The sequence below is a fragment of the Sus scrofa genome, chromosome 13 (genome assembly GCF_054392235.1).
Source record: "Sus scrofa isolate SSC_HxYL_T2T_F1_AM1 chromosome 13, Sscrofa_HxYL_maternal_Yorkshire_Landrace_v2.0, whole genome shotgun sequence".
Lineage (NCBI taxonomy): Eukaryota > Metazoa > Chordata > Mammalia > Artiodactyla > Suidae > Sus > Sus scrofa.
In genome coordinates, this window is record NC_139395.1 from 59,285,463 (window position 1) to 59,306,287 (window position 20,825).

At 40.2% G+C, this 20,825-nt stretch overlaps 1 protein-coding gene across 26 annotated transcripts in view; it reads right to left on the reverse strand.

Annotated features, from left to right (window-relative positions):
* The window catches only part of CADPS (calcium dependent secretion activator), a 502,621-nt gene extending 482,270 nt beyond the window's left edge, over positions 1-20,351 (reverse strand). For 25 of the 26 annotated variants that reach the window (XR_014823443.1, XR_014823444.1, XR_014823442.1 and 22 more), the window contains exon 1: positions 19,518-20,351. Coding sequence is in view for 22 of the 26 variants with exons in the window: in XM_021069166.2 (XP_020924825.1) it covers positions 19,518-19,961 (444 nt within the window). In the remaining 4 variants the exon portion in view is untranslated. The remainder of the gene's footprint in view (positions 1-19,517) is intronic. The other variant, XM_084988845.1, reaches the window with a different exon arrangement.
* Between the last annotated feature and the right edge of the window lie 474 nt (positions 20,352-20,825).

Sequence of the window (20,825 nt, forward strand, 5' to 3'; positions counted from 1 at the left end):
TGTTCACCTAAACATCAATAGGCTAACATAACAAACATAAGGTCTAACAACAAATGACCAAACATAAATTGCACACATATGACAAAGTGTTAATACCATTAAAATGGAAAGAACCTTTAAAAACAAGTCAAGAAGTAGAAAAGTGAATGTTACGTCACAGAGAATTTATAAAAGGAGAAATATCAAGAAACAACAACATGTAAAAAAGAAATACAAATATAAAATTTTAAAAATCACCTATCAGTTTGACAAAGCTGAAAAAGAACTAATGTCTGGCCATAACGTGGGGAGTCAGACCTACTTGTGCCTCATTCATGGGGATGTGAATATTTACAGATGTTTTGGAAACTGGTAACAAATTTGAAACAAATACAACCTTTATATTTAGCGCATACACATTTGGAGAAGTGTAGAAAGACATGTACACAAAGATATTCATTGTAGAACACATAGAGTAGTAAGAAAGAAATCAATAGACAACTTGTTGAATAAATTATGGTGTATCCATAAACTATATTACTACAAACCATTTAAGAGAAGACATATTTTTATGTTTACTGACATGGCAAGATTTTCTTTACAGACTATCCTGCAAAAATCAGGTTGCAAAACGTTAGATATAGAACTATTATTTGTATACATAATATATATATATTAATCTCCTTCTCTATGTCTTCATGTAAATAATATGAATATATCTTATGTGTAGAGGGGACATCTTTGGGTGGTGGGATTACTTTTAGTTCTACTTTATGTATTTCCATATTATTTGATTTTTCTACAATAAATATGCTTTACTTTTGTTTACAGTAAAATATGTAAACTAGTCAACTTAAGCAGGGCTTAGGAAGACTTTCATTGAATTCACTTTATCATTTCAGTTATAATAAAAGCTAGCACTGCGGTAAGACATGATTTATACTTAATCAACAAACTGCATTTTTGGCCAAAATACACATGGAATTAGAGGGAAATAATCATTATTTTGCTTCTCACATAACTGATAGGGTATTTCTGCATATGCATTAATCTAAATATGCAAAATAAATTTGACGGTTAAGGCCTGAAAATTCAAGTCCCAGATCTCCTATTTTGAAGAGAAATACAGCATGGGTAGGCTAGTTTTGGCTGTAACTCAAAACTACCTACAGAAAAGAGCATGTACATTACTATTGGAAGCCCAGATGAAAGGTAGGCTTCACATCAGACTTAATATTGTGGCCTATTACTATCACCAAAAACTCAAGTTATTTCCATATCTAAAGTACTTTACTGTTTTCACCCTGGGTTTCAGTTTAAATTGGGTCTCCTCATGGTTCTATTATGGCTGCCAGTAGCAACAAGGGTGCATGCTTCCTTAATATGTCCACCAAGAGAGGAGGAGTAAAACTTTTCTCCCAGCATGGAATACAATATAGTCTTTCCCTTTAGTCTGATTGGCTCAACTTAGGTCACATGGTCACCCACAAACCAATTGCATTTCTGGTACACTGCCATGTGTTGATTGGCTTGGACAAATCTGTGTCTATTCCTGATGCTGGGGATGAGGAAAAATACCCCAAAAAATTCTAATTCTGTTTAGCATTGAGGCAAGATAACCGGCAGGTAACCAATACTGTCCACTAAAAATAACATTTTTTTCCTATTTTCAAGGTACAATTAAAAGTTTCATTTGAATCACCTCAACTGACTGGTCACACTGATTAAATTTACTGAATAATTTGGATTATCCACATCACTTTAATAATATGTTTTGCTTCAATGAATTTGGGATCATGGAACAAGTGTAAATTTTCAGCCAAATTAATGCAAATGTTTCATATTGCTATTTTCCCCAAAGATCTGGCATTTTAAGTAGAGAGGTACATTTGTTGTAAATAAAAGCAAAATAAATTACTGCATTCTCTCAATATCTTTGTTGCTATCATATGTGGAAAAAAAATCTTGGTTAAGATTTTGACTTTAAAGCCTACTAGTGAATTGTTTTTGTTCTGAAACCAGAGTTCACTGACAAGATAATATTGAGATACTGAGTTATAGATTTTTCCAGAAACAAAGAATATGCCAAAAGATAGTGATTAAAGAAATCCTTAAATAAAAGCATTTGGATGAGTCCACAAAACAGAAATACACAGAGTTCTCACTGTGAGTAGAGAAGATAAAAATGTTCTTGATCATAAATCCCCCTAAATTTTGGTGTATAAAATATGTAGAATGTAAACTTTGGTTTTCTTTTCCATTAAATCTTTTCTAACATGGTCGCTTATTGCCAGGTCTTAAGAAATAAACAGACACTCAATTTGGCATAATATTTAACTTAATGCTGAAGCAGACCTACATCTCTTCTGTGAATACTGATGGTTTTCTGCACTCAGGCAAAAAAAGGTGAGAGTAAAGGCCTATGCTTTGCCCCTCTGTAAAGAGCTCAAGGCAGCCTTCTGACTCAAATCCTAATTGAATATTGACTAAGACAGCTTTGAGCTTTCAGCACATAAAATGGAGGGGGAAATATGAAAAGCTCTTTGGATCAAACAGCAGACTCATGATTGTTTAGAACTGCTGCTTCAATGGGATCGAGGTGGGGAACTGTGCTTCTGACTAATTAAAACAAGGACAAACCAGTATCTGTTTACTCTGAAAGTCTATAATGCTGAATTATAACACACAGAAGTACACAGGCTGCCTGTGGCAAGTAGATAGTAGAAAGAAATCCTTTTCTTCATTGCCAGGCAAACAGGAGAGCTGGCCAAATAAATAAATAAATAAAAATAAAAAAATTTAAAAAGTGGGGCCACTGTCAAAGCTCATAGGAAGTTGTTTCTAACCTGGCCAGGGGAAAATGCTGGAGCAAATCATGTCCTTTGCAAATAAGACATTCTGCTTGTGTTGACAATATTCTTTGGAAAATCTCAAGCTTCAACTGCCTTAGGGGAAAACATATCACGTCAAGACATTGTCAAGGCTAATCACCCCCTATCTGGCAATCACTCAGATGTCTACCTTATCTGTGATGGGCCCTAGGCCTCAGTACAGTGGTACCACCATTGGAGCTACTCAGGGGTATAGCTCATTTTCAAAGACTCCTGACTGCCTGTCAAATAAAGAACAACATGCAAAGTTTACTAATACTCATTGTTTACCACAACCTGGTCCCAACCTACCTTTCCAATCTTACACCTTGTTCTTGGGTCTACTTTTGAGAGGCTTCTGGTCATTGCTCATGCTGTCCATAGAATGGCAATTCTCCTGCCTCCCCATATTCAAATACTATCTATTCCTCAGCTGCAGTGCAACCTCCTCCAGGTAGCCAACTGGGACCCTCCAGGACTCTCCAGTAATTAAAGCAGTGGTCTGAAGCCCTTCAGATGATGTCATAACCTGGTGATCTAGGGATATCTGATCTATGTCATAACCTGGTGATCTAGGGATATCTTAGACTGAAGTCACCTTTATTCCCAGCAGAGATAACAGAGATAACAATGACAGATGGGAAATAAAACCCCTCTTCATTACTAGAACTCAGATGACTTGGCTGAAGCATTCTTTACTCCTATGCAGTCAAGATTTTTACCATCTCTATCAACAGATGAAAGGTAGAAAAGATGATGGTACCCACTACTGTGCAGGAAGAGAGAGACTCTTGGGAACTTGTGCTTCCCTTTTTATGTAGGTGACTCAAATCACTAACAAACGTAGTCCAATAACTTTTCTGAAATCTTGCCACTGAGATCAGAATCTTTTCACTTAAGGAGGAATGAGGAAGGTTAGAGAGTTTGTACTCTAAACCCTCAAGATGTTTGTGCAAACCTAGGTCAGTTTTGGGGATAGAATCACATGCTGATAGGAACAAATCCAAGCATCTCTCCTAGTCTGGTGGGGCACTCTTAGAAATTTTCTCTCCAGATTCTATAGCTATACCCCAAGCCAAGCCTCCTCCACTGCCCTCCTGTAGGCTTAATATAAACCTGGGCTTGTTATGGGGCCAGATTAAGCTCCATTTTAATCCCTTGGGTCAACTGGAATCTAAAGTGGAATTGCATGTATGTTTCCTGAAATGATGCCAGGTCCAGCTCTATTATCTCTATTTGTGTCATTATAGTCTCCCCAGTGTTATGCAGGAGGGTTTCTGCACCTTCACGGGAAGGTATGAGTATACTGGTCACCAAAATTCAATATAATTTAAAAGACAAGCACCTCACTTCAGATTTTTAAGATTTGTAAGAAGAGAAATGAACACTCATACCCCACACACTATGATGACATACATAAAAATTACTCTAATAACCTGAAGAAAAGGGTTGACAGTTGTTCTAGTAGAACGCCTTTGAACTAATGATTTAAGACACTTTGACTTCAAGGCATTTCTGAGATTTTCCACAAATTTCCCCACAAAAATATAAAGATCATCTGTGCTGGATAAAACATTCAAGCCTAATCTGTGACCTTTTCTCACACTGTGAAAACATTTAGACTCTTCCCTTCTGCCCCTATTCCATATTCTCCACACACTGTGCTTAATCTTCTTAAAGAGCTGTCGTGGTCATGGCATTGCTTGGCTCAGAATTCACAGTGGTTCTCCATGGCCTTCAAGATAAGTTCCCCCGGGCCCCACCCAACCCCATCACACTGGGGTTGAAAGGCATCCACAATCATGAACAAACCTTTGTTCTAATTCATTTTTTCCTCTAATAATGGAATCTTATACAATAGTATTTGTTCAGAGGTGCTCAGACTTGCTTTGCATTATTTCATCATGAATACATTAAAGTATCTTTCATTCTTCCCAAATCCATCACACCCTCATCCCTTGATCTACTCAGTCAGCTTGAGGCCACTTCTTCCATCAAGCCTCGTCAGAGGCTCTCTTATCTGTTAAGCAATAGGGCATGGTGACCAGAGTCTTGAAACTTTCCAGGGGTCTTAAAAAAAATCTAGGATCTCAAATGAAATGTATTGTCTCCAAAATGTAAGAATAAAAATGGAAAATCGCAATTAATAAAGGTTTGGTTAAACGACTTCCAAATGTAGGTTAACTTCATTAATTTTTAAGTTTAGAGCTCATAAAATATCACTACAGTTAAAAACAACAGGTGAGACTATTCTTTTTTTTCAGTTTGCAAGGGATCCTATGAATATACACGATTCCTGAGAAGTCACAATCATGTATTAATCAAATCATATAGACCAAGAGTTTCAAAAGCAATGCTGAAAACATCCTTTCCAGTTTTTCCATGATAAAAAAGATAAGTGAGTGTTGGATGTGAGGTACATTACAATATATTTGCTGTGAGGCTTTATAATAATGAGAGTTAGCATAACTTTCCAAAGTCTTCAATGGTCCTGGATACTTATTGTGAATCTACAGTGAACTCTGCAATGTCAGGGACCTAGATACATTTAGGGCACCCAGGCTGGTGTCACACGGTTTCATCCTGCCAGGAAGACATCTCTCTAGACCCCATTTCCACTCCAAAACAGGATTTAGATTATAGGGAGTTCCTGTTATGGATCAGTGGTAATGAACCTGACTAGTATCCATGAGGATGTGGGTTCGAAACCGATACCTGGCCTCATACAGAGGGTTAAGGATCCGGCATTGCCATGATGTGTGGTGCAGGCTACAGATGCGGCTTGGATCCCATGCTGCTGTGGGTGTGATGTAGGCTGGCAGCTACAGCTCTGGTTTGACCCCTCGCCTAGGAACTTCCATATGCCACAGGTGTGCCCCCCCCCAAAAAAAAAAGATGTGAAAGAAGGAAGAGAAGGAAGGAGGAGGAGGAGGAAAAGAAGAAAATAACTACTCAAAAATGTTTTACCTTTTCAGGGCTGCACCTGCAGCATATGGAAGTTCCTGGGTGAGGGGTCAAATCTGAGCTGCAGTTGCAGTCGACACCATAGCCATGGCAACACCAAACCCAACCTCCATCTGCAAACTACATGGGAACTTGTGGCAATGCCGGATCCTTAACCCACTGAGTGAGGTCAGGGATCAAACCTGTATCTTCATGGACACTATGTCAAGTTTTTAACCCATTGAGCCACAACAGGAACTCCCAAAAAAGTTGTTTTGGAGAAAAATATGAGTTTATCTCAGTGGACTTACTATAAATGGTAGGGAATATTTATGACTCTAAACAATCAAATATTCAGCAATCATAAACTCATGCATCCACAATTTACTGATACAGGCACTATCTACACATAAGATGCTCAGTAAAATCATCTCTGAAGAGTTAGGAGAGAGAAATAGGTATACACTGAAGTAATAGGTGCTCAACGCTATAATGTAATTAATAAAGCACAAGGGTTTTTTTTTTTAACCTTTTATTTTTTTTTCTACTGTACAGCATGGTGACCCATTTACACATACATGTACACATTCTTTTTTCTCACATTACATGTTCCATCATAAGTGACTAGACAGAGTTCCCAGTGCTACACAACAGGATCTCATTGCTAATCAATTCCAAAGGCAATAGTCTGCATCTATTAACCCCAAGCTCCCAGTCTACCCCATTCCCTTCCCTTCCCCCCTTGGCAACCACAAGTATATTCTCCAAGTCCCTGATTTTCTTTTCTGTGGAAAGGTTCATTTGTGCCGTATATTAGATTCCAGATATAAGTGATATCATATGGTATTTGTCTTTCTCGTACTGACTTATTTCACCTAGTATGAGAATCTCTAGTTCCATCCATGTTGCTGCAAATGGCATTATTTTGTTCTCTTTTATGGCTGAGTAGTATTCCATTACGTATATATACCACATCTTCCTGATCCAATCATCTGTCTATGGACACTTGGGTTGATTCCATTTCTTAGCTATTGTGAATAGTGCTGCAATGAACATGTGGGTGTATGTCTTTTTTAAGGAAACTTTTGTCCAAATATATGCCCAAGAGTAGGATTGCTGGGTCATATGGTAGTTCTATGTATAGATTTCTAAGGTATCTCCAAACTGTTCTCCATAGTGGTTGTACCAGCTTACATTCCCACCAACAGTGCTGGAGGGTTCCCTTTTCTCCACAGCCCCTCCAGCACTTGTTATTTGTGGATTTATTAATGATGGCCATTCTGACTGGTGTGAGGTGGTATCTCATGGTAGTTTTGATTTGCATTTCTCTTATAATCAAATATGTTGAGCATTTCTTCGTGTCCTTGTTGGCCATCTGTATATCTTCCTTGGAGAAATGTCTATTGAAGTCTTTTGCCCATTTTTCAATTGGGTCGTTGGCTTTTTTTTTGTATAGGTTGCTTGTATATTCTAGAGATTAAGCCCTTGTCAGTTGCATCATTTGAAACTATTTTCTCCCATTCTGTAAGTTGCCTTTTTGGTTTCTTTTTTGTTTCCTTTGCCATGCAAAAGCTTGTCAGTTTGATTAGGTCCCACTGGTTTATTTCTGCTGTTATTTCTGTTGCTTTGGGAGACTGACCTGAGAAAACATTCGTAACGTTGATGTCAGAGAATGTTTTGCCTATGTTCTCTTCCAGCAGTTTGATGGTGTCTTGTCTTATATTTAAGGCTTTCAGCCATTTTGAGTTTATTTTCCTGCATGGTGTGAGGGTGTGTTCTAGTTTCATTGATTTGCATGCCTCTGTCCAGGTTTCCCAGCAATGCTTGCTGAAAAGACTGTCTTTTTCCCATTTTATGTTCTTGCCTCCTTTGTCCAAGATTAATTGACCATAGGTGTCAGGGTTTATTTCTGGGGTCTCTATTCTGTTCCATTGGCCTGTATGTCTGTTTTGGTATCAGTACCACACTGTCTTGATGACTGTGGCTTTGTAATATTGCCTGAGGTCTGGGAGAGTGATGCCTCCTGCTTGGTTTTTGTTCCTCAGGAGTGCTTTGGCAATTCTGGGTCTGTTGTGGTTCCATATAAATTTTTGGATAGTTTGTTCTAGTTCTGTGAAAAATGTCCTGGGTAATTTGATAGGGATTGCATTGAATCTGCAAATTGCTTTGGGTAGTGTGGCCATTTTTATATTATTAATTTTTCCAACTCAGGAGCATGGAATATCTTTCCATTTCTTTACATCTTCTTTTATTTCCTTAATGTTTTATAGTTCTCAGCATATAAGTCTTTTACCTCCTTGGTCAGGTGTATTCCCCGGTATTTGATTTTTTGGGGTGCAATTTTAAAAGGTATTGTATTTTTGTATTCCTTTTCTAATATTTCATTGTTAGTATACAGAAATGTGACTGATTTTTGAATCTTATATCCTGCTCCTTTGCTGAATTTATTGACCAGTTCAAGTAGTTTTTGGGTTGAGTCCTTAGGGTTTTCTATATATAGTATCATGTCATCTGCATACAGTGACAGTTTTACCTCTTCTCTTCCTATTTGGATGCCTTTTATTTCTTTTGTTTGTCTGATTGCTGTGGCTAGGACTTCCAGTACTATGTTGAAGAGCAGTGGTGAGAGTGGGCATCCTTTACTTGTTCTAGATTTTAGTGGGAAGGCTTTCAGCTTTTCTCCTTTGAGTATTATATATTTTCTGTGGGTTTGTCATAAATGGCTTTTATTATATTAAGGAATGTTCCCTCTCTACCCACTTTGGTAAGAGTTTTTATCATGAATGGATATTGGTAAAGCACAAGGTTAAGAGTACTGGCTAGAGTTAGACTATGTGGGCCCCAACCCAGTTCTACTCTTACTAAATGTATGACCTAAGACAAGTTTCTTAACTGTTTTGCCACTTGGTTTCATCATCTGTAGAGTTAAGATGATTAGTACCTGTCTTACAATGAATAGATGAGATAAAAGCTTATAAATTTCTTGAACAATGAATAGATTAAACATCCAATAAATTGTCACTGACTTACTCCTATTCTTTATAATGATGAGGTGTCATTGCCTACCTACGAGAGCAGTGGGCAAGCTGGGAAAGGCTTTTCAAGATGGAGGCACAGCATGGCAGACACTGTAGCATGAAAGAGCATGCAGCAATGCAAGGAGAAAAAATGCTTACTATAGGCTACAGCCAAAGCTGAGTGCAGAAATGCAGGAGTTGAGCCTGGATGGGGAGGGATGATCTAGTTATGCCATGAAAAAGAGTTTAGAGTTTGTCTTATGTTGGCAATAGAAACTCACAGAAGCATTCTGATCAGGGAAAGGTCAGGATTGGTTTTGTGCTTCAGAATGATCACTTTGGTAGCTGGATGGAATGTGGGCAATAAAGCAATCAGAGAGAATAGTTAAAAGGTTGTTGCACAAGTCCATGCAAGTGATCATGAGAGCCCAAAGCAGGCAGCAGTGATGCAGATGAAGAGGGGGAGAAAAAGATAAAAACTTTATCAGGAGGAATATCAACAGGATGTGTGTATCACTTGGCGGCAAGGATGGGATGATTAACAGTGAAGATGTGAAGGTGAGTTGTGCACTTCAGCCTCTAAATCCTTGGCTACACAGTAGCATCAGAATTGTACTTACCAGAACTGTAAAATAATGCATTTATCTTCACTGAGTAGAATATAGAGGTAGAAAGAGTCTTGGTAAGACATTCTACTGTTGAGTGGTCTAAGGACATCCCAGGGAAGATAGGTTGAAGGCCAGAGCTCTTCCAAGTGTAATTTGTAGGCCAGTGCCATCTGAGAACTGCTTGTTACTGGTCTGCACCAAGATAAAGTGCTAGCACTAGAAATTACATCAAATTCATCACTAATCTGTTCAATTCTACTGACCGTTTTTTGTAGCAAGATTTTTTTGAAGGAAGTGACCAGATTTACATTTTAGTGCAAGATCCTTATCTTGTTGTAGACCCATGACAAAGCATTAACTGATTTCACCAGTCTTAGAGCATGCCTTCTGCAGCACTGATGTAGATGACTAGAGGTGTGATTTGGGGTCTGGTGAGAGGCTTACGCTGGAGCTCCGGATTTGAGAGCAGACATGTAGAGCTGTTGGTAGCTAAAGATATCATCAGTGGTGAGGTTTCTGAGAGGTGGGACAGAGATGAGAAGAGGGATTTATTAGTTTGCTAGGACCCCTGGGACAAAGTACCACAAACTAGGTGGCTTAAACAATAGAAATTGATTGTCTTACATCTGGTGGCAGGGTTGGTTCCTTCTGAGGGATGTGAGCCAGAATACATTCCGTGCCTGCCCCTAGCTTCAGGCCATCTTTGGTGTTCCTTGACTGTAGAAGTATCACTTCAATATCTGCCTTCTTTACATGCTGTTCTCCCTGTGTACTTGATTCTGTGTCTAAATTTCTCCTTTAATAAAGACACCAGTCATAAAGGATTGGGGTCCACCCTAGTGACCTCATCTTAACTAATTACATCTGAGAAGACTTTATTTCCAAATTAGGTCATATTCTGAGTATTGGGGGGTTAGGACTTCAACATATGGATTTGGGGGGGTACATGGGGGGGGGATCAACCTATGAAGATAGTCAAGGATGGAGACCTGAAAAAAACCAATATTTAAGATTCAGATGCTCACTATATCTGCCAGACCTATGAGCTCTGTTCAATGCTCATGTACCTCAACTTCTCAACCAGATTGATAGCTTCCTAGAGATCAGGAAAGCTGTCTAAAATGTCTTTCCATATTTTGCCTACAGAATTTTAGTGAGTTTCTTGTGTGTAGAAGTGGTTCAAAACAATGTTTTCTGATGATGTATAACAAACAAAAATTGAATATGGAAGAGCCCCCAAGAAATGTTTTGAACACAGTATGTTGTGACACACTGCCTTATAGACAACAGTTGCTGTACTTGTCAGAAAAATCGCCAAAGGAAATGTTCAAGATATATTTTAACTCATTTGCTTAAACAACTCAATGCCTACCATCCACACCAAAAGGCTGTTCTTCTGTATGGGCAACAGAAGGCATAATTATTTGCAAGAATTTTCAATGTTTTCCCTTTGCTTTCTTAAGTAGCACAGTAGATTCTCCATACCACTGTGCCTATCTGCCAAAAGCCTATTGGTTTTTTTTCAAAGTGCTATGGCCCCTGGAGGGTTTGAAACCTAGCAGGTACTCCTGGAAAATTTAGGGTTTAAAAGAAGAAGTTAACTGAAAAGTATCTCAGCACTTTCCTACTGCATGAAATGCTCCTGAGAAGCAGCATCAAATGACAGGTTGGGATTTTTCTCCTGTAGGCTGCTAGAGGACATCAAGACATTATCAGTTTGCTCCATAGCTCTAAATTTTGAAAGAGTAGCCAGAAGCTTGCACATTTAAGGGCTTGATAATTCAATTTATTTTTCAAACCTCTCAAATGTTTCCCCGGCTTGTTAAAATGAAAAGAATGGCTTAGCTAAGATAATTTTCCCTTTTGACTAGTGAAAGGTATCAGAAAAATCCATACTTAAGCAGTTTTATTTTATAGGTATTTCACACTCATCTTATATTCTTATTATCACAACCAATATACAATAGCACTATAGTCATTATTTATTTATAGCCTAACTACATTCTAAAAGGACTTTAGATAGCTTATAATGAGAGAGAAAACAGTGCCAAAATCTCCTGAGAATAAAAGTAGAGAAAAGAAGCATATTTATTTATGTCTAAATATGCCGAACTTTAATTCTATTATATGACTTTGGCAACATTGAAATTTGATAATATTTTCAACAGACTAAATATTACTATAGTGCCAATGACTGATTATTGTTTTCTTTCCTTCAGAAAGAACTAAATCAAATAAAACATATGCCCAATATGGAGATACACTTTTCACCTTAGCTTAAGGTTTGGTCACTTAAACATACACGATTCAAGTTCAAGTGAGATTCAGTCACAGCAAGAAATTCTTAAATGCTTATGGTCTTTGAAAGATGACTTTTCTCTATAACAGATCTAGAAATTTGGTATAAATAAACCAGACTGGGAGGTGATTTATGGTGCGTTTCTGCAACATAAATTATTTTGAAACCATGTGGTAATTGGCTTACCCATGTTTTTCACTGATAATCTTTTATAAAAGTATGTAAGTTTGTCTCTATGATAGAGGCAAACTATATTTAAAAACTCCTTCACCACCTCTCCTTAGAAACTTCCTAGGAAATAAAGCATCAGTGCAGAATTTCAACAGTCAATCTTTACAAGAACCTACTGTGTTCCAGGCACTGTTTGAGGAGGTCGAGAATCAAAGAGTAATAAAATATGGTCCCAGTCTTTGGGATTCCTACAGCCTACTGGGAAACAGGCACTCATAGAAAAGGCAATTTAAATATAATGTATAGGAGGAAAAGTAGAAATGGACTAGGGAATTTCAGGAGCATTCAGCCTGATACAATGGTTTGGGTAAGGTATCGTGAAGGAGCTAACGTGAGTTAATGAAGGGATAAACAAGAGCAAATTAAGTCAGAAAGATGTTCTAACATAAGGAACAGAATGAGCAAAAGTATTGTAGTTTAAAATAGCATGGGGGCATTTGGTGGATAAAAAAGCAAGAATACTGTTATTATAATTACTGGTAATATTTGTTGAATATTCATCATATATTAAGGATTTGTTAAGAAGTTAACATAATTTCTTTCTTGTAAGACTCATGATTACTTTACAGATGAGGAAACTAAGATTTAAAGAGATTGGATAATGCACCCAAGAGCACACAGCTGCTAGGTCACCAAACTGACCAGGAATTTGAACCAGAGACTGATGGCCTGCAAAAGTAAGGAAGTGTCTCAACACAAAAGGAATGGGGATATGTTGTACCCTCAACCCCATTTATCCTGTAGATGATGCTATAATGGCAACCATCACCTTCTGGGTCTATTTATCATGTCAATAATAATGATGATCATGATGATGACAGCCATAATGAATATAAGGTTAACTATGCTCAATACTTCACACACAGTTTCATGGATAAAAACAACGCAAAACCGCACATATCAACTTATCAATAATAAGAACACTTGCATACCACTTAGCACATGCCAGGCACTGTTCTAATAGCTTCACTATATTATCTCACTTAATTTTCACAAGAACTCAATGATGGAGGTACCGTTAGTATCACCACTTTATTGATGAGTAAACTGAGTAGCAGAGAGTTTAAGTAAGTTGCCCCAAATCAGAGCCAGTCTGAGGTATGTCCAGGAAAGCAAACCTAGGCATTCAAGTTTCAGAGTCTATGCTCTTAACCACTGTCCTTCACTAGCCATCATATGCCAACAGCAATGACCAGACTTTAAACCACTGATTGAGTTTATCCCCTTTTTTACCTGCTAACAACAGAAAAGTAATTCTGCCACATGCTTGGACTGACAAATAGAAAAATAATAAGGTGATTTTAATTGTCAGCCCTCCAATTCTGTGGAGACTATAAATCTGATCCTGAGAGAGACACTGTTGCCAGAGACAGGGAACAGAGAGTTCCTTATTTCAGTTATTTTTCTTGGATACATTACAGAGGCCAGGATCAGACCATCAATATCTGTGCAACAATGGCAAGAAGAGACAGGTGTTGACAAGAACCAGATAGCTGGTGTCCTACCAACTATATATACATATATATATATATATATATATATATATATATATGGCATAATTTTAGTTAAAAGTGATTAGCATTCCATTATTTAAGTTACAGCTAGTAGTCTCATTTCTATTTCTTTTTGCAGACTCATAAAAACTCAGGTTGAGCTCTGCTACATCTTCCAATTACAAGAGAAGACAGAAATATAAATTTGTTTACTTGAAATATGTTGAAGGTTTTAAATGTTGGGAAATAACTCAAAAATTGGAAAAATACATTGTAGACGAAATACACGTGTGAGTCAGTTTCATCCCTCAAGCTGAATTTCTTGTATAGCCGCCAGCCTTGTAAACTTTTAAGATCTCATCCTACTCATCTAAAATTTTAGGTAGTCGGACAAATCGAACTCTAACTTTATCTCTAACCATCTCAGATTCTTTGAAGACAATTCCTTATTTTGTAATGTGAAAACATACCAAATGCAATTTTGAATGGAATTATGTCTTAATAATAAGTAACCGAATTGTCCTGAAAGAAATATTAACCATTACATGCAGAGATGAAAGTACAGATAATCTGAGGCTGCCCCATCCCGTTTGCATAAGGCAGATGAAAAAACTACCCCAGAGACAGAAGATGACTTGCCTGCCATGGGTAATTTATTAATGGTAGAGTTTGAATTCAAACACAGTTCTCAATATGTATTTCTCTTCATCAGTAAGCTTTCTTTATTCTGACAAGGAAATCATTTGAACTCCTAGATCCAACCATACCTGCAGTCAATGACCCTACACTGGATTTTTCAATTACGTGCGCCAATAAACCTTTCCCCTTCCCTTTATTTTCCTATTTATGTAGCCACTTCAGTTGGGTTTCTGTCACTCGGAATCAATGAAATGGACTAACAGTCCCATAAGCAATGACTCCTTTCCACATACCTGCTACCTCATGCTCTTCTCCAGACTAGAATACCTGTCTTTCCTTAGGCTTACACAAATCATACAAATTCATGAAGATTTTCCCTACTGCTACATCCAGTATGTGTGTATGTGTGCATGCATACACACTGTCTCCCCTTCTCCTACTTTACTATTTGTAATCAGCATCTTAAAATCAAACACTATCTTATTCTCAACTCATTTGACATGTATGTATGTTATCTTCCAAATTAGAACAGAAGCTCACCAATTCAGAAGTGTAACTCAAAACTGTCTTCTGGTTCTGCCACCAAGCCTGGGAGAGAACTTTTTTTTTTTTTTAGAACTTAGGTCTAAGTTAGTAGAACTCTCCTAATCACTCCAACTTAAATTTGGCCCCACTGGTTTTATTTCAAGGTGATAGCCTATGGTATGTCTTAAATTTGTTTTTGCAGGAGAATGACCTTGGAATCATCTGACTTTTACACTTTTTACACAGTATAATTTTTCAGGAATGAAAGATTTAATTTCCTTTGTTCTTTAGTCCAGTTTTAGGTGAGCAAAATCTATTTCAAGTGTGTAATGAGGCAAGAACTTCTCTTATTACTTTTTTGGTATTATGCATCTTCAGACTGTCTCAGCCAGTACCAGTGCATAACAGTTCCTGCCCAGCACACCAAGAAGATTGGAGGTGGGAGATGCCAAAAAGCATACTTAAGAAATTCAATACTTTCCCTGAAGAAGAGGAAAATGTATTATTCTTTTTGAAGGAATCCTAGTTTAACAGTCATTTAGTTTTCTCAAAAGGTGAGACTATTTTATTTTTAAAATGCAAATCATGGTACACTGACAAAGCAATTCTTATGAATTTTTGAATAGTGGAGCTAACCCCAATGCCTCAAAGCGTATCTGAAGATGCATCACCATTATTGATTTAAAGTACACACACACACACACAAAAATATAGTCACCTAGCACTAGATTTTAAATTTTATGAAAGTTATGGGCTTTTGAGTCATAATGGAACAACCAAGTCCGAGAAGTAAATGAATAAAGATGGAATTTCTGTGGCTAACAATGACTCAACATAGCCATCATTTCAGGGCAGTATATAAGCTGAATCACATGGAAATGAGTAACCTGAACTTAGAACACATTTGGTCTAGTCATAAAGTTCTCTTGAATGAAAAAGGAGTTCACATAGAAGAGACAGTTTTAGGACTGCCCCCTTTCTTTCCTCATATACATAAAGATGCACATGTACACACACTTAGAAATGCACACATAATGTTCATTTTGGACATTTGCAATCCAGCCACTATGAATAATTTCCAGTGAATTAAAAAAAAAACTGGTCATGTTAATCTAAACATTACACAGAATTGTTTTCAGTGCCTACTTTAACATTCCCTCAATAACATCTGTAAGTAGCCAGTTCACATGAGGTAGCTACCCATCACCACTGCTACATAATCTAGACATAATCTAGAAATATATGGTAGAGCTCTGCCACACCAACTTCAAGGTATTCACTCTATAAGTCTGACAAAAATTAAGAAGAAACCTCAGAACTGTTTTTCAAATTGTCATTTATCAGCTGCTAAAACATAGTGACAGCCTGTTGACCAGGTTTTAGTTTTGATCATAAGTTATCATTACTAGCAGGTTATATTTAGATTCACAGTAGTGCAAGGAAAACATACCTACAACTGACAAAACATGTTTCCACCAAGTCTGTTTAACGTCCCTTCTTTTAACTGGGAAGATGTTGGAAATCTTTGGAGTTCTCTTTCTCAGTAAAAGTGAAAGCAAAGTAATTAACTATCAGAGTGATCCAGCAAAGGTAGCTTTTCTCTCTGCTCCTTCCCAATCGTTCCTCTGAGATAAGATACTCTTTTTTTTTTCCAGCTCTACATAGAAAGACTGACAACAGTCTGCTGTTCAGATTTACCAGCTTGACAGCCCATCTCTCTCTTTCATATTCTTTATGAAGTTAGTATCAGATGCTAATTTTGCCCATGTTGACTATTTGATAGGTGCCTAAAGGGGGACAGACAGGCTTCTCTCAACTCAAATAGAAATAACCCTGGGTAAATAAGTACACTAGACATGTCAGGATGCTAGCTGTTTTTCATTTTAGAATGTTCCTGGTGAGTGTTGCCTATTAATAAGATAGGATTTGAAATCAGAGAGCTCCATGCCTAAACTCCCATTCTTTCACCTGTCTACCTAGTACTTTAGGCAAATTACAAAAACTCTCTGGGCCTCGGTTTTCTCTTCTAAAAATGAGGATGATAATTCCTATATTGCTAAGGTTATAAGGAGAACTTAAAATGTTCTAAGATCAGAAACAGGAATTTAGGTTAAAAACTAAAGAAATTTTAAAAAGCTGTACATGTTATTTAACAATAATGTATCACTATTGGTCCTTTAATTGTAATACATGTACTATACTACTCTCAGATAATAGGGAAAACTGTGTCTAGGGTGTATGGGAACTCTGTACTATTTTCTCAATTTTTCAGTAAGTCTAAAACTCTTCTTTAAAATGGTCTAGGGTAAGTGCTTTGTACAAAGTAGGTACTTGAAAAATGGTAGCCAGTGTTATGACATGGTCTATTTGGTTTTATAAAGTCTATTAAACTCTGTACAATATAATCTTTCCTTTCAACTTTATTGAGATGTACTTGACGTATAGCATTGTGTAACTTTATAAAGTATTCAGCATGATTTGACAATATGATTTTTTCTTTCCCCCAGTTCAGCAATTCATTTTTCATAGGCAGATTGTTCTCTGCCCCCGTCACTCTATTCTCTTTCTCAACATCATTTTTTGTCTTTTTCTAGTTCATCCATTTCTATTCATGTTTACTTTACAACTAGTTGATATTTCTCCAAGACTAATTTCAGTTTATCAATCTTATTTGTTGGCTTTAAATTTCACCACAATGATTAAGCAAACTTTTAGATACTTTCAATAACTGCTCCTTTAAAAAAAGAATCCAGTCCTAAGCTTTCTGTTTGGAGAAAAACAGCAGAATAGCCTTTTACAGAAAGGCACTAAACTTAGAGATATAGTTATGGAAGAGCTTGTTTTCTTTGTAATAAAGAGATATTCAGCTTCCCAATATAGCCAACATCCCTGAGGCAGCTTTGCTAGGATATGTATTTAGCAGTAGTCTGCTGCAATAACTAAAATAGTTTGACCAAATGCCAGTGTTATCAATCTTTCCCAGAGTCCCTCTGAATGTTAAGGTCATGTGTAAAAACAGAACTCACTGCCCCTCAAAACCACAACTTTGGATCCAGGTAAAACATACCAGATGAGATAAACAAGCCTCATGATGAACTTTCTCAGGTGGCTGAAGGTTCTGTTTAGAAAAACTGGATCTTCATGAGAATGGCTTTCTTTCCCCATTCCGATGCCATATTTAGAAGGACAGAGCTGTAGAGGCTTTTGATGGATTAAAGAAAGCTTTAAAATTTTTCTTTAAGTGGCAATAGTTTTCAATGCCAAAATAACAGAACATTATTAGTGGGTGTGGTTATTAATAGATTTTGGAAATGAGTTTCTTCTGCTATAAGGACACAATTAACAGCATAATTCCAATCTGAAACATGAATCAGGACCCAAGACCCATCCTTAAAACAATATCCAAAAACTTTTACTGTTCTGAGAATATTTTTGCTCTATTGTAGTTGAAAAAACTCAAAATACAGGTTGAAAAAACAAATGACCACTGATGGGGGGGGGGGTAAAGAGTCAAGTGTGTAGCCCACCTGTGCTTTCTCAACCAGGAAATGAGTTTTATTTCTAATAGGCAAGCTTATGAGAGCTGAAACGAGTCATCAGCTCTGGGCGGTGTGTGTATATATACAAGCAAAACAAACAGAGAAATCTGTGCTAACTCAAGATAAGAGTGGATAAATATAGGAAAACCTAACACTCTACTACACACAACATATAATTCAGCCTTAAATGACAACAACGGAGAAATTCACTAGTTTAAAAAACTGGTCTTCCAACCTTGATGGGGCTACCGCTGGCTTTAACCGCCCCTCTAGGGGTTTAACTAGCGTTTCTGATACTTCAGCTGCTTCGGATTCATCTAAAAGAGACAGAACAGTTTCTTCACTAACTTACTGCAGCTGGGTAACTGACCGCTTCTAGTCGGTTCGCCGCCACTGGCCCTCAACCTGCAGTAACTAACAACTCCTTTCTCTGGCTGGAGAACAACTGATAGAAATATGCACTTTTGTTCCCATGAAAGGTAGCCCGAAACCGCCTCGGCCTTGCCCTAGCTTCAGACACAAAAAGCTTTTGATGCTTGTAATTGCGAGGCTTTTTGCTGCTGCACTTTTTCAAGCTAGCAGCGGCAGGGCTTGGAGAGCATCGGAGAGCCAGAAGGTGGCGGCGAAGTCACCTTGGGATGAAGAGAAAAGGGTCAAAGGGAGGAAGGCAGTGGGAGCTGACCCCGGCTGAAGGACCAGAGGGTGCGCCCCAGCTCTGGGGTTCGGGAGCAGGAGCAAGGGAGTGGCGCGAAGCCTGGCCAGGGGGAAGCGGGGTCCAGGGACCCCGAGGCAACCCTAGTTGGCAATCAGCTGACCCGGGCGGAGGTAGGAGGGTGCCCTTCGCAGAGTCAAGGGAAGCTTCGCCTTCCGGGCTCGTTTTCTCCCGCCTGCCCCTGCGGTTGCTCTCCGCCCGGGTTTGCAGGAGCGCGGCTCGGAGGCGCTCTCCTCGCTCCTCACCGGAGCCCCCACCTGCCAGGCGCCCCCGCCCGCTTGCCCAGCGCACGCCCAGGAGGGCGGGCCCGGAGCTGAGCGCAGCCGCCCGCCGCTGAAGAGTGCTGGGAGCCGGGCAAGCGAGCCAGGCCTCTCACGGAGCCGGGGCTGCTAGTCACTCCCCGAGCCTAGGGGGTCACAAAGCCGGACTTGCTCGCCTCGCTCACTGGCAGGGCCCAGGCTATGCGCTCCCGGCCCCTTGCTGGTCCGGGGCAGCTCCTGGCTTGCTCCAGGCTCGGGGCTCGGCCTCGGGGAGGTACCCTCTTAGCTCCTTCCCCAGGGCGCGGTCTCTTACTCGCCAGCTGCGCCGCCAGCTCCCATTGTTCGCCCCGCCCGCCTGGCGACGTCCCGGAGCTGCTCCCTCGGCCTCCCCGGCGCACCTACCTTCTGCTGCCTCCGAGCCATGTCGGTGGGCTGCTTGGCGTTGAAGGGGTAGGCGATGCAGCGCATCACGAACACATAGAGCTGCAGCCTCTTCTTCCTTTCCTCCTCCTCCTTCTGCAGCCGCTCCAACTCCTCCTTCTCCTTCTCGCTTACCACCGACGGGCTGGGGCTGGAGGGCCGGCCGACACCTGCACGGCTACTAGGTTGCAGCCCCCCGGCCCCGCCGCCGCTGCTCGCGCCGCTGCCCCCGCCGCCGCCGGCGCCCACCCCGGCCCCGGCGCCGGCACCGCCGCCGCTCCCCAGCCCGGCGCCGCCGCCCGAGCCCTCGCTGGTGCGACTGGGAGACAGGCGAGCCCCGGACGCGGCCGAGCCAAGCACCTCCTTGCCGCTTTCCTCTTCCACGATCTCATCCGATTCCTCTTCGCTGGAAGAAGGGTCTAGCATGGTGGCGCCTGGGGAGAGGGGTCCTTGGAACCCCTGGCTTGGGGTGCAAAAGGTGGGGGGCGCTGGAGGCGGCTGGGGGTCGGCTCTCCGGGATGGGCGCTTCTCCCCAAATCAGGGAGCGAGCGCGCTGATGCTCAGCCTCGGCCGCCGCTCGACTGCTTCCTCCGCCTGATGATCGCCAGCTGGGCTCAGACCCAGGAGCACGAGGGGAGGAGGGGAAGCGAGAGTTGCGTCCGTGGACCCGAGGTGGGCAAGGGAAAGAGTCAGTTGCGAGCTCCGAGCCCTCAGCCGGATGCCATCTGCAGCCGCTGAAGGAGGCGCCTCCAGAAAAGATGCCGAGTGTTGCAAGCTGTCGATGCAGCCTAGAGCCGAAGAGGCATCTTGCCGATTGGGGAGGGAGCGGCGCTTACGTGTTTATTGGCTTAACTCTCCCGTGTCCGCGGCGTAAAGGGTGGCTGCAGAGGGCTGGAGCGGGGAGAGCGCGGAGCGTCCCCAAAGTCTCAGAGCTTCCGTACTGACCCTAATGCTTTCCCGCCCTCCTCACCCCCATCCCCTCTTGGATAATTTCCTCCTTGACGCCCAGCTCTCCAGGCTTCGACCTCTCTCCCCCCTTCGCGGACAAAAAGTTTTGGGGGGTAGGAGGAAATAAACAAATCCTGTGATTACTTCTTGTCAGCGAAGAGTGGGCTACTTGAGACACTAAATTCAGAGGTCTAAGAGGAAGTCGGCGAGATCTTAGGGGAAAAAAAAACTGGTTTTTTTTTTTTTTTTTTTTTAAATCCACAGCTTTATTCATACCTGGGGCAGTGAGGCTGCGCAGCTTGTTTGTCCCACCTGTGTAAACTCTGATGCCAGCAATTTACA